The 13670-nt window shown below is 44.7% G+C and overlaps 1 protein-coding gene across 1 annotated transcript in view; it reads right to left on the reverse strand.

Annotated features, from left to right (window-relative positions):
• LOC135525353 (solute carrier organic anion transporter family member 2A1-like) overlaps positions 1-11763 on the reverse strand; it is a 72807-nt gene extending 61044 nt beyond the window's left edge. Inside the window, exon 1 of the mRNA XM_064953056.1 lies at positions 11580-11763. Within this exon, the coding sequence (XP_064809128.1) occupies positions 11580-11636 (57 nt within the window). The 5' untranslated portion in view covers positions 11637-11763. The remainder of the gene's footprint in view (positions 1-11579) is intronic.
• Between the last annotated feature and the right edge of the window lie 1907 nt (positions 11764-13670).

Consider the following 13670-nt stretch of genomic DNA (forward strand, 5'->3'; position numbering starts at 1 on the left):
GTTCCAGTGTTCCTGAGTTCCAGTGTTCCTTAGTTCCAGTGTTCCTTAGTTCCTGTGTTCCTGAGTTCCTGAGTTCCTGAGTTCCTGTGTTCCTGAGTTCCTGTGTTCCTGTGTTCCTAAGTTCCTGAGTTCCTGTGTTCCTGTGTTCCTGAGTTCCTGAGTTCCTGTGTTCCTGTGTTCCTGAGTTCCTGTGTTCCTGAGTTCCTGTGTTCCTGTGTTCCTGAGTTCCTGAGTTCCTGAGTTCCTGTGTTCCTTAGTTCCTTAGTTCCAGTGTTCCTGAGTTCCTGTGTTCCTGTGTTCCTTAGTTCCTGTGTTCCTGTGTTCCTGAGTTCCTGTGTTCCTTAGTTCCTGTGTTCCTGTGTTCCTTAGTTCCTGTGTTCCTGTGTTCCTGAGTTCCTGAGTTCCAGTGTTCCTGAGTTCCAGTGTTCCTGAGTTCCTGAGTTCCTGTGTTCCTGTGTTCCTTAGTTCCTGTGTTCCTGTGTTCCTGAGTTCCTGTGTTCCTTAGTTCCTGTGTTCCTGTGTTCCTGAGTTCCTGAGTTCCAGTGTTCCTGAGTTCCTGTGTTCCTGGGTTCCTGAGTTCCTGAGTTCCTGTGTTCCTTAGTTCCTGAGTTCCTGAGTTCCTGTGTTCCTGAGTTCCTGAGTTCCTGTGTTCCTGTGTTCCTTAGTTCCTTAGTTCCTGAGTTCCAGTGTTCCTTAGTTCCAGTGTTCCTGAGTTCCTGAGTTCCTGTGTTCCTGAGTTCCTTAGTTCCAGTGTTCCTGAGTTCCTGTGTTCCTGAGTTCCTTAGTTCCTGTGTTCCTGTGTTCCTGAGTTCCAGTGTTCCTTAGTTCCAGTGTTCCTGTGTTCCTGAGTTCCTGAGTTCCTGTGTTCCAGTGTTCCTGTGTTCCTGAGTTCCTGAGTTCCAGTGTTCCTGAGTTCCAGTGTTCCTGTGTTCCTGTGTTCCTGTGTTCCTGAGTTCCTGAGTTCCTGAGTTCCTGAGTTGGACAGAGTCTGACAGCCCTTCTCCATACCAACTCCTCTTTGTATCATATATCAGACACATCAGAGAGGGTCAGTTTACATTGTTACAACGCGTACACAATGACAAGTAGTACTGTAAGCTGCCAATGCTGGCTCTAGAGAACAGCTCTGATGATAAATGATATTTCAATAGAAATATATCCGTAGTTGTTGTTAATATTCAGACTTCAGACATTCAACTTATTTATGAAGGAAATTACATTCAAACATTGTTCCACTTTTCTCAAGGGGTCTCGATGTTATGCCATGAAAAACGTATCACATCACCAGCCTGCAAATGTTGACACGTAGCATGATTCCTTAGCCCACTGCAACTATATTTTCTTGTTTTTTTATTTCCTGAAATAATCTGAAATCTAAGGTTGTTGGCCACCACACCCAATTTGCGTCAAGATACGGAGGACTTGTGCATTCATTGAGCGCCAATTTTGCCCTGGACTGTCACAGTTGACTAATTGTAGCCTGTCTGTTGCTCTGCACATGTTGTCCTCTTTCATCAATGACATGTTTCTCTCGGCCTGCTGTTGTTGGCTGGATGCCGTTCAGGTGGTGGACCAGCCTTGACACACACAGGAAACTGTGTAAGCGTTAAAACCCTGCAGTTCTTGACACACAAACCGGTGTCTCCTACCATACCCCGTTTAAAGGCAGGGTAGCCTAGTGGTGGCGGCAGGGTAGCCTAGTGGTTAGAGCGTTGGACTAGTAACCGGTACACCTGGTACCTATTACCATACCCCGTTTAAAAAGGCACTTCAATATTTTGCCTTTCCCCATTCACCCTCTGAATGACACACAGACACGATCCATGTCTCAATTGACCCAAGGCGAATAAAAAAATGAAAAACCTTCTTTAACCCATCTTCCTCCCCCTTCATCTACACTGATTGAAGTGGATTTAACAAGTGCCACCAATAAGGGATCAGTGTATGTCATGGAAAGAGGCATTCCTAATGTTTTGTACACTGTGTATTTGTTAATATTGCAGACTCAATGAGTCATGGAGACATTTCTTTGTTCTCTCTTTCTATGAAATCAGTCTTACTACAGTCTACTGCAGGTTTGGCAATACTTTGTTTCAGTATGACTAACTGAATTTATGCAAGTTACCCTGGCAATACAAAAGGAGAACCCTCAATTCATTTATTTCCTTTTTCAGTGACGAACAACACAGGAAACTGTAATGAATTCAGACGTTCAGTAAAAGGTGGGGAGGCAGGTAGCCTAGTGGCTAACCAGGTAGCCAGGTAGCCTAGTGGCTAACCAGGTAGCCTAGTGGCTAACCAGGTAGCCAAGTGGCTAACCAGGTAGCCAGGTAGCTAGTGGCTAACCAGGTAGCCAGGTAGCTAGTGGCTAGCCAGGTAGCCTAGTGGCTAGCCAGGTAGCTAGTGGCTAACCAGGTAGCTAGTGGATAACCAGGTAGCCAGGTAGCCTAGTGGCTAGCCAGGTAGCTAGTGGCTAACCAGGTAGCTAGTGGCTAGCCAGGTAGCCTAGTGGCTAGCCAGGTAGCTAGTGGCTAACCAGGTAGCTAGTGGCTAACCAGGTTGCCCAGCCAGGCGGAGATATAATCTTCGGCAAAGTCATTCGCAAGGAGATTCCTGCAAAAAAATATTATTTGAAGATGAATTCAGTCGGGCCAGTATCCGAAAGGTTGCTAGTTCGAATCCCCCGAGCTGACAAGGTAAAAGAATCTGTGGTTCTGCCTCCTGAACAAGGCAGTTATTCCGAGGCCGTCATTGAAAATGAAGAAATTGTTCTTAACTGACTTGACTAGTTAAATAAAGGTCAAATAAAATGTAAGAAGTGTCTGGCTCAGAAAAACAACAGTTAAGTTCTCTCTATAATGGGCTTGACAAGTGTACCAAATAAAGACATTCCACCTGTTACGCATGCCATGTTTGACACATTATCATCAGATGGAAGGGATCGGAATGTTCAACAAGTTAAAGAGCCAATAGCCTCGCGAGCCTCGTCCATAATATTTGGATATTCATGTTATTATTACGCACCCAAAAATATAAAAAAATGGGGTAGTAAAATCATAGATCACCTCTTTGTGACAGCCTACGACACAAATGGCACCCTATTCCCTACATAGTACGCTACTTTTGACTAGGGCTCTGGTGAAACGACCTGCCCTGTGTAGGGAATAGGGTTCCATTTGTGCCCATAGGGCTCTGGTCAAACGAAGTGCACTACATTATGTAGGGAATAGGGTTCCATTTGGGCCCATAGGGCTCTGGTCAAACGAAGTGCACTACATTATGTAGGGAATAGGGTTCCATTTGGGACATGAACCTAGTCAAAAGTAGATCGTTATATATATATATATTTATTTTAACCTTTATTTAACTAGGCAAGTCAGATAAGAACAATGTCATATTTTACAATGATGGTCTATTATGCAAGGTTTAGGATGCTATTTGGGACAGAGACACACTGATGTCAGAGCAAATGTTGGGACATTAGTCATTAACACCATTTAGTGGTCACAGATAGCGACCGCACACACACACACACACACACACTGTAGATCATAGATACCCACAAACATAGTTTGACAAACACAAGAGCACTCACATACACAGACCAGAAAAAGAGAGACATTCCAGGAATAGTTGTTGCCAGGTACTGAAGCAATATTCTGAACAATCCACCCACTGGGCACAGACGTCAACTCAGCGTCTATTCCAAGTTGGTTCCACGTAATTTCATTGACGTGGAAACAACATTGATTCAGCCAGTGTTCCCTGTGGGCAGGTGTAACACATGCCAACATTAATCTAGATTACATCAGTAGTATTTCACTAATGTAGTTATGACCTGTTTTTTAAGTAGGTATTTTCTTACATGATCATGTGACCTTTACAATTGTCCTTAGAACCTCTTAAAGATCCATCCTTTTTGCCTAAAATAACAAATCTAACTTCTGTAGCTCAGGCCCTGAAGCAAGGATATGAATATTATTGATACCATTTGAAAGGAAACACTTTGAAGTTTGTGGAAATGTGAAAAGGAATGTCGGAGAATATAACACAATAGATCTGGTAAAAGATAATACAAAGAAAATGTTTTTAATGTTTTTTTTGTATATCATCTTTAAAACGCAAGAGAAAGACCATAATGTATTATTACAGCCCAGGTGCAATTTAGATTTCGACCATTAGATGGCAGCAGTGTATGCGCAACGTTTTAGACTGATCCAATGAATCATTGCATTTCTGTTCAATTATTAAAAGACTGCCCAAATGTGCCTATTTGGTTTATTATTAACTTAAAGTTTAAAACTGTGCACTCTCCTCAAACAATAGTATGTTATTATTTCACTGTAATAGCTACTGTAAATTGGAAAGTGCAGTTCGATGAACAACAATTTAAGCTTTCTGCCAAAATCAGACATGTCAATGTCCTGGGAAATTTTCTTGTTACTTACAACCTCATGCTAATCGCTCTAGCCTACGTTAGCTCAACGGTCCCGTGGAAGGGGCACCGATCTGTAAACCGGGAGATCCTTCAGAGCTGTCATAAGGAATGTGAAATGATTTGTACTTTTACATTTGATACTTATGCAGAGGTGGAAAAAGTACTCAATTGTCATACTTGAGGAAAAGTAAAGATAATATAAAATGGCTCAAGTAAAAGTAACCCAGTAAAATACTACTTGAGTAAAAGTCTAAAAGTATCAGATTTAAATGTACTTAAAAGTACAGAGGTGGAAAAAGTACTCAAATGTCATACTTCAGTAAAAGTAAATGCTATACATCAAATTCCTGATATAAATCACACCGGACGGCACCATTTCATTTTCTATCAACAACACTGACAGCCAGGGGAACACTCCAACACTCAGACATCATTTACAGATAGCCAGGGGAACACTCCAACATCATTTACAGATAGCCAGGGGAACACTCCAACACTCAGACATCATTTACAGATAGCCAGGGGAACACTCCAACACTCAGACATTATTTACAGACAGCCAGGGGAACACTCAAACATCATTTACAGATAGCCAGGGGAACACTCCAACACTCAGACATCATTTACAGACAGCCAGGGGAACACTCCAACACTCAGACATCATTTACAGATAGCCAGGGGTACACTCCAACACTCAGACATCATTTACAGATAGCCAGGGGAACACTCCAACACTCAGACATTATTTACAGATAGCCAGGGGAACACTCCAACACTCATACATCATTTACAGACAGCCAGGGGAACACTCCAACACTCATACATCCTTTACAGATATCCAGGGGAACACTCCAACATCATTTACCGATAGCCAGGGGAACACTCCAACACTATTTACAGACAGCCAGGGGAACACTCCAACACTCAGACATCATTTACAGATAGCCAGGGGAACACTCCAACACTCAGACATCATTTACAGACAGCCAGGAGAACACTCCAACACTCAGACATCATTTACAGATATCCAGGGGAACACTCCAACACTCATACATCATTTACAGACAGCCAGGGGAACACTCCAACACCCAGACATCATTTACAGACAGCCAGGGGAACACTCCAACACCCAGACATCATTTACAGACAGCCAGGGAACACTCCAACACTCATACATCATTTACAGATAGCCAGGGGAACACTCCAACACTCAGACATCATTTACAGATATCCAGGGGAACACTCCAACACTCATACATCATTTACAGACAGCCAGGGGAACACTCCAACACCCAGACATCATTTACAGACAGCCAGGGAACACTCCAACACCCAGACATCATTTACAGACAGCCAGGGAACACTCCAACACCCAGACATCATTTACAGACAGCCAGGGGAACACTCCAACACTCAGATATCATTACAGATAGCCAGGGGTACACTCCAACACTCCAACATCATTTACAGATAGCCAGGGGAACACTCCAACACTCAGACATCATTTACAGATAGCCAGGGGAACACTCCAACATCATTTACAGATAGCCAGGGGAACACTGCAACACTCAGACATCATTTACAGATAGCCAGGGGAACACTCCAACACTCAGACATCATTTACAGATAGCCAGGGGAACACTCCAACACCCAGACATCATTTACAGACAGCCAGGGGAACACTCCAACACTCAGACATCATTACAGATAGCCAGGGGAACACTCCAACATCATTTACAGATAGCCAGGGGAACACTGCAACACTCAGACATAATTTACAGATATCCAGGGGAACACTCCAACACTCAGACATCATTACAGATAGCCAGGGGAACACTCCAAAACTCAGACATTATTTACAGACAGCCAGGGGAACACTCCAACACCCAGACATCATTTACAGACAGCCAGGGAACACTCCAACACTCAGACATCATTACAGATAGCCAGGGGACACTCCAACACTCAACATCATTTACAGATATCCAGGGAACACTCCAACACTCATACATCATTACAGATAGCCAGGGGAACACTCCAACACTCAGACATCATTTACAGACAGCCAGGGGAACACTCCAACACCCAGACATCATTTACAGACAGCCAGGGGAACACTCCAACACTCAGATATCATTACATATAGCCAGGGGTACACTCCAACATCATTTACAGATAGCCAGGGGAACACTCCAACACTTAGACATCATTTACAGATAGCCAGGGGAACACTCCAACATCATTTACAGACAGCCAGGGGAACACTGCAACACTCAGACATCATTTACAGATAGCCAGGGGAACACTCCAACACTCAGACATCATTTACAGATAGCCAGGGGAACACTCCAACACTCAGACATCATTTACAGATATCCAGGGGAACACTCCAACACTCAGACATCATTACAGATAGCCAGGGGAACACTCCAACACTCAGACATCATTTACAGACAGCCAGGGGAACACTCCAACATCATTACAGATAGCCAGGGGAACACTCCAACATCATTTACAGATAGCCAGGGGAACACTGCAACACTCAGACATCATTTACAGACAGCCAGGGGAACACTCCAACATCATTACAGATAGCCAGGGGAACACTCCAACATCATTTACAGATAGCCAGGGGAACACTGCAACACTCAGACATCATTTACAGATAGCCAGGGGAACACTCCAACACTCAGACATCATTTACAGATAGCCAGGGGAACACTCCAACACTCAGACATCATTTACAGACAGCCAGGGGAACACTCCAACACTCAGATATCATTACAGATAGCCAGGGGTACACTCCAACACTCCAACATCATTTACAGATAGCCAGGGGAACACTCCAACACTTAGACATCATTTACAGATAGCCAGGGGAACACTCCAACATCATTTACAGACAGCCAGGGGAACACTGCAACACTCAGACATCATTTACAGATAGCCAGGGGAACACTCCAACACTTAGACATCATTTACAGATAGCCAGGGGAACACTCCAACATCATTTACAGACAGCCAGGGGAACACTGCAACACTCAGACATCATTTACAGATAGCCAGGGGAACACTCCAACACTCAGACATCATTTACAGATAGCCAGGGGAACACTCCAACACTCAGACATCATTTACAGATATCCAGGGGAACACTCCAACACTCAGACATCATTACAGATAGCCAGGGGAACACTCCAACACTCAGACATCATTTACAGACAGCCAGGGGAACACTCCAACACCCAGACATCATTTACAGACAGCCAGGGGAACACTCCAACATCATTACAGATAGCCAGGGGAACACTCCAACATCATTTACAGATAGCCAGGGGAACACTGCAACACTCAGACATCATTTACAGATAGCCAGGGGAACACTCCAACACTCAGACATCATTTACAGATAGCCAGGGGAACACTCCAACACTCAGACATCATTTACAGACAGCCAGGGGAACACTCCAACACTCAGACATCATTTACAGATAGCCAGGGGAACACTCCAACATCATTTACAGATAGCCAGGGGAACACTGCAACACTCAGACATCATTTACAGATAGCCAGGGGAACACTCCAACACTCAGACATCATTTACAGATAGCCAGGGGAACACTCCAACACTCAGACATCATTTACAGACAGCCAGGGGAACACTCCAACACTCAGATATCATTACAGATAGCCAGGGGTACACTCCAACACTCCAACATCATTTACAGATAGCCAGGGGAACACTCCAACACTTAGACATCATTTACAGATAGCCAGGGGAACACTCCAACATCATTTACAGACAGCCAGGGGAACACTGCAACACTCAGACATCATTTACAGATAGCCAGGGGAACACTCCAACACTTAGACATCATTTACAGATAGCCAGGGGAACACTCCAACATCATTTACAGACAGCCAGGGGAACACTGCAACATCATTTACAGATAGCCAGGGGAACACTGCAACACTCAGACATCATTTACAGATAGCCAGGGGAACACTCCAACACTCAGACATCATTTACAGATAGCCAGGGGAACACTCCAACACTCAGACATCATTTACAGATATCCAGGGGAACACTCCAACACTCAGACATCATTACAGATAGCCAGGGGAACACTCCAACACTCAGACATCATTTACAGACAGCCAGGGGAACACTCCAACACCCAGACATCATTTACAGACAGCCAGGGGAACACTCCAACACTCAGACATCATTACAGATAGCCAGGGGTACACTCCAACACTCCAACATCATTTACAGATAGCCAGGGGAACACTCCAACACTCAGACATCATTTACAGATAGCCAGGGGTACACTCCAACACTCATACATCATTTACAGATAGCCAGGGGTACACTCCAACACTCAGACATCATTTGCAAAAGGAAGCATTTCTGTTTAGTGAGTCCTTCAGATCAGAGGCAGTAGGGATGACCAGGGACATTCTCTTGATAAGTGTATGAATTGGACCATTTTCCTGTCCTGCTAGGAATTCAAATTTTTACTTTTGGGTGTCAGGGAAAATGTGTGGATTCATTTTCTTTCGTAATGTAGTGAAGTAAAAGTAGTCCGAAAATATAAATAGTAAAGTACAGATTCCCCAAAAACGACTTAAGTAAAAATACTTTAAAGTATTACATAAGTACTTTATACCACTGTGGATGATGATTCTGTAAATGACTTTGAATTAAGTACTTTACACCTCTGTACTTAGGTATATTTAAAACCAAATACTTTTAGACTTTTTTTCAAGTATGACAATTGGGTACTTTTTCCACCACTGTGGCTTGAGGCCAAAATGTAAGTAATTTTTATTTCTTTTTTTTATAAAAAAAAAACAAAACGTTGGACTCAAGCCATCATCAGTGTAAATGGTCGACACACAAACTTGGCTTCTACTTCAAGGATAATCGCATATCACACGATTACGCAAGAATACACATCAAATACCATTATAATTATACCGGGTGGTTTGAGCCCTGATTGGCTGAAAGCCGTGGTATATCAGACCGTATACCACGGGTATGATTAAAAAGGACTATTTACTGTTCTAATTACTTTGGTAACCAGTTCATAATAGCGTTAAAGCACCTCTGGGATCGGTGGTTTATGACCAATATACCACAGCTATGGGCTATATCCAAGGACTCCATGCTGCATCGTGTATTACCCTCCCGTCGTCCTCATATTGTGTCTAGACCCCGCGTCCTCCGGGTCACCCTGTCCCGTCTTGGCTAAAGGCCCAATGGGTGCAGGTGTGACAGTAGGCGTGTGAGCAGCCTTTCCAGATGTATTTCTTACACCTGCAGCACGCCGTGTGTGTCTTGGAGTCCTCCGTGGGTGGGCAGAGCTGACGCCTCTTCCTCTTACTTGCCCCGGTGGCCGGGGCAGCGGCGGGCTCCTCAGGTTGTTGATCAGGAGCCGCCGTTGCACCCTGTAGGACTTTTTTTCTTCCTGTCGCGGCGATCACTGACTCGGGCCTCTGTGTGCAGCGTGCTCAGAAGCGGCACGTTCTTGTTTTTCTTTGCCAGGTAGGACACTAGAGTGGCTGTGGGTGTGAAGGCAAACCTGGAGGACAGGACCTGTCTGCCCTTTGACTCGAGCAGCGCCGGCGGGAGCCCGGCCTTGTTCTTTCTCACGGTGCCCACCACGGTGAGGTCCCTCTCGAGGAGCCGCTGTCCCAGTTCGTAGGAGGTGAAGAAATTGTCACACGTGGCGTTGCGACCGCTCAGTCCCATTGTCAGATTGAGGACGACGCGCATCCCCTGGTTCTTCTTGGGGCCTCCGCCGGCCGCCTTGCCCGTGTTCCGTCTTCCAAGCGTAGCTGGACTTTGCGTCGCAGACCACCCATGACTTGATGCCGTATTTCGCCGGCTTGCTGTACTGATGTACTGACGGAAAGGACAACGGTCTTTGGGGAGAAGAGATTGGCATCATTACCGGCTCGTTGGGGCCAAGAGGGGTACGTTATACACAGCTCTCTCTACACGCAGGCACACACACACTCACACACATACAAGCTCTCTCAACGCATACGCGCACACTCACACACACGCACACAAATACACGCACAGTACCTCTGACCTCCCTCGAAACTCAGGGCCTGGGTCACTCTGATCCAAAGGACCACGGCGCAGCGGGGGAACCCTCGAAACTCAGGGCCTGGGTCACGCTGACCCCCAGGACCATGGTGCAGCGGGAGAACCCTCGAAACTCAGGGCCTGGGTCACGCTGACCCCCAGGACCATGGTGCAGCGGGGGAACCATTGAAACTCAGGGCCTGGGTCACGCTGACCCCCAGGACCATGGTGCAGCGGGGGAACCATCGAAACTCAGGGCCTGGGTCACGCTGACCCCCAGGATCATGGTGCAGCGGGAGAACCCTCGAAACTCAGGGCCTGGGTCACGCTGACCCCCAGGACCATGGTGCAGCGGGGGAACCATCGAAACTCAGGGCCTGGGTCACGCTGACCCCCAGGACCATGGTGCAGTGGGAGAACCCTCGAAACTCAGGGCCTGGGTCACACTGACCCCCAGGACCATGGTGCAGCGGGGGGAGCCACCGCACACGATACACACAATAACGCACACGCATTGCTCGTGTTGGCTGGCTGACTGGCTGAGCCGATGGGTCACGCTGACCCCTAGGACCACGGCGCACCCTCGAAACTCAGGGCCTGGGTCACGCTGACCCCCAGGACCACGGGAGGGTTATGAACAGCCATTAGCCATAGTACCTCGGCCATATCCCACAAATCCCAGAGGTGCCTTATTGCTTAATTATATAATTTCTATGGTAAAAATGTAAAAAATTAAAAAACACGACATGAGGGAAGTTTATTGTAAATACTTCCTGGTTCAACATCAGTACCTGAGTGTGACAGCAATGGACTGAAAATTGCTATTAAAAGATTTTAGAAAGTTGCTCATTAAAAATATTTTATAAAGTTGCCATTACAATTCAAATCAGAGGTGCGAACTTGGAAAATCTCTTAAGAGACATTTTTGGATTTATTTTGCTTAGGTACATTTCTCTCTTCAAATCAACAACAACACTTAATTTGCACCCTAATCACGCTACAGCATAAATATCCCTAATACATGAATGAATAATAAAAACATACCTTTATATTGCTGAACACTGATCTTGGTTTCTTCATATCCTTGACATAAATCTCCATTTTCTATGAAGAGTAAAGGTATCCAGAGAAGAGAGAGTCCAGTCGCGTTGAACTCCGCTGTTGAGAGTGGGGGAAATGAGTGAGTCTCTCCGTGTTGGAGTCAGAGGGGGTAATATCTCTCTCTCTCTCTCTCTCTCTCTCTCTCTTTGTCCCACAGTTCTACTCTGGTGAGTCTCAAATGAGCTTTTATGGCTCACAGTGATGTAACGAGGCCGGGTTCAGCCCACAACTCCACGCGCGCATTGTTTTGAACGCAATGATGAAAGACCGTATTCGGCACACATGACCTGTTTTTACGCACGCTGCGCAATGATTGTTGTTACTCAACGGTAAGAAACAAATTATGTAATTGTTTAAACAAACATCTAATAAACAGGGTATAGTTCTACACAAATGTAGTCAATGTTTAAATTACATTACTGTATATAAATGTATTTTTCAATAAAAAAAAGTTCAGTTTAAAACGTTTAAAATTGACCATCCAACAAAAGTTTCTTTAGCAGTTCAGCATTTCAAAAAGTTTTTTTTTATTATAGAGATAATTAAAACATAACTTTATGGATATGATGCAAAGGTGAAAAGCCTGGGCCTCGGCTGAGAGACATACATTACCACCAATCTTTTACATGTTGACCTTCGTGTCATCAATGAGAATGACCAATTAGCTAAGTTATTGGTCAACCATACTGCCCCCAAAATCCCTTTGAAAGTGAGACAGACCCACACACACACACACCCTTCCCTCTCTCCCTAGACAAATATCCAACAGGTGGTTCCCAATGGTAATCGGTGTTCTTCTGATAAATCACACACAAAGCCTTACAAATCACTGTTTGAAAAACAAAAATGTGTGGTCATTATTCCAACAAAGCCAGTGAAAGGCCCAGCAGCAACACACAGTGGGAACCATTACTAAGATGAAGGAAGGAAGAAAAAGGCAGGGAACACACACTAAAATAAATCAACAACAACATGAAAGATTTCTAGTTTATCGATGTACTCTGGCAGGTTACAGAATATTCACATCAAATGAGGCGTTACTTTGGACCTTGATTGAGCTTATGTTACTGCTGTTATACACAGAGTACACAAAACATTAGGAACACCTGCTCTTTCCATGACATAAGTTGACCAGGTGAATCCAGGTGAAATCCTTGATCCCTTATTAATGTCACCTGCTAAATCCACTTCAAATCAGTGTAGATGAAGGGGGTGTTAAAGGATTTTTAAGCCTCGATACAATTGAGACATGGATTGTGTATGTGTGCCATTCAGAGGGTGAATGGGCAAGACAAAATATTTAAGTTAAGTGCTTTTGAACGGGGTTTGGTAGTAGGTGCCAGGGGCACTGGTTGGTCCAGAACTACATTACAAGCTCAACAGTTTCCTGTGTGTATCAAGAATGGTCCACCACCCAAAGGACATCCAACCAACTTGACACAGCTGTGGGAAGCATTGGAGTCAACAAGGACCAGCATCCCTGTGGAACGCTTTCAATATTAGGAAAGTGTTGTAGATTCAATTGTCTCAGGGATTAAAAATCCTTCTTTTTCATCTACATTGAAGTGTATTTAACATAACTTTCACTTGATCAACTTATGTCATGGAAAGAGCAGGTGTTCCTAATGTTTTGTATACTCGGTGGATAACAGCAGAAACAAAAGCTCAATCAAGGTCCAAAGTAACGCCTCATTTGATGTGAATATTTTCTAACCTGCCAGAGTACATCGATAAACTAGAAATCTTTCATGTTGTTGATTTATTGTCATCTATGTGCTTGGTTTCTCTGACAAGTTTACGCACTTGGAGTGGCATGAAGCGTCTTGGCAGCTTCATCGAGAGAGAGAGAGAGAAAGAGAGAGAGAGAGAGAGAGAGAGAGAGAGAAAGACAGAGAGAGAGAGAGAGAGAGGCAGAGAGAAACAGAGAGAGAGAGAGGCAGAGAGAGACAGAGAGAGAGAGACAGAGAGAGAGAGAGACAGAGAGAGAGAGACATAGAGAGAGAGAGAGAGAGAGAGAGAGAGAGAGAGAGACAT

Source organism: Oncorhynchus masou, chromosome 31 (assembly GCF_036934945.1).
Source record: "Oncorhynchus masou masou isolate Uvic2021 chromosome 31, UVic_Omas_1.1, whole genome shotgun sequence".
In the NCBI taxonomy this organism is placed as follows: domain Eukaryota; kingdom Metazoa; phylum Chordata; class Actinopteri; order Salmoniformes; family Salmonidae; genus Oncorhynchus; species Oncorhynchus masou.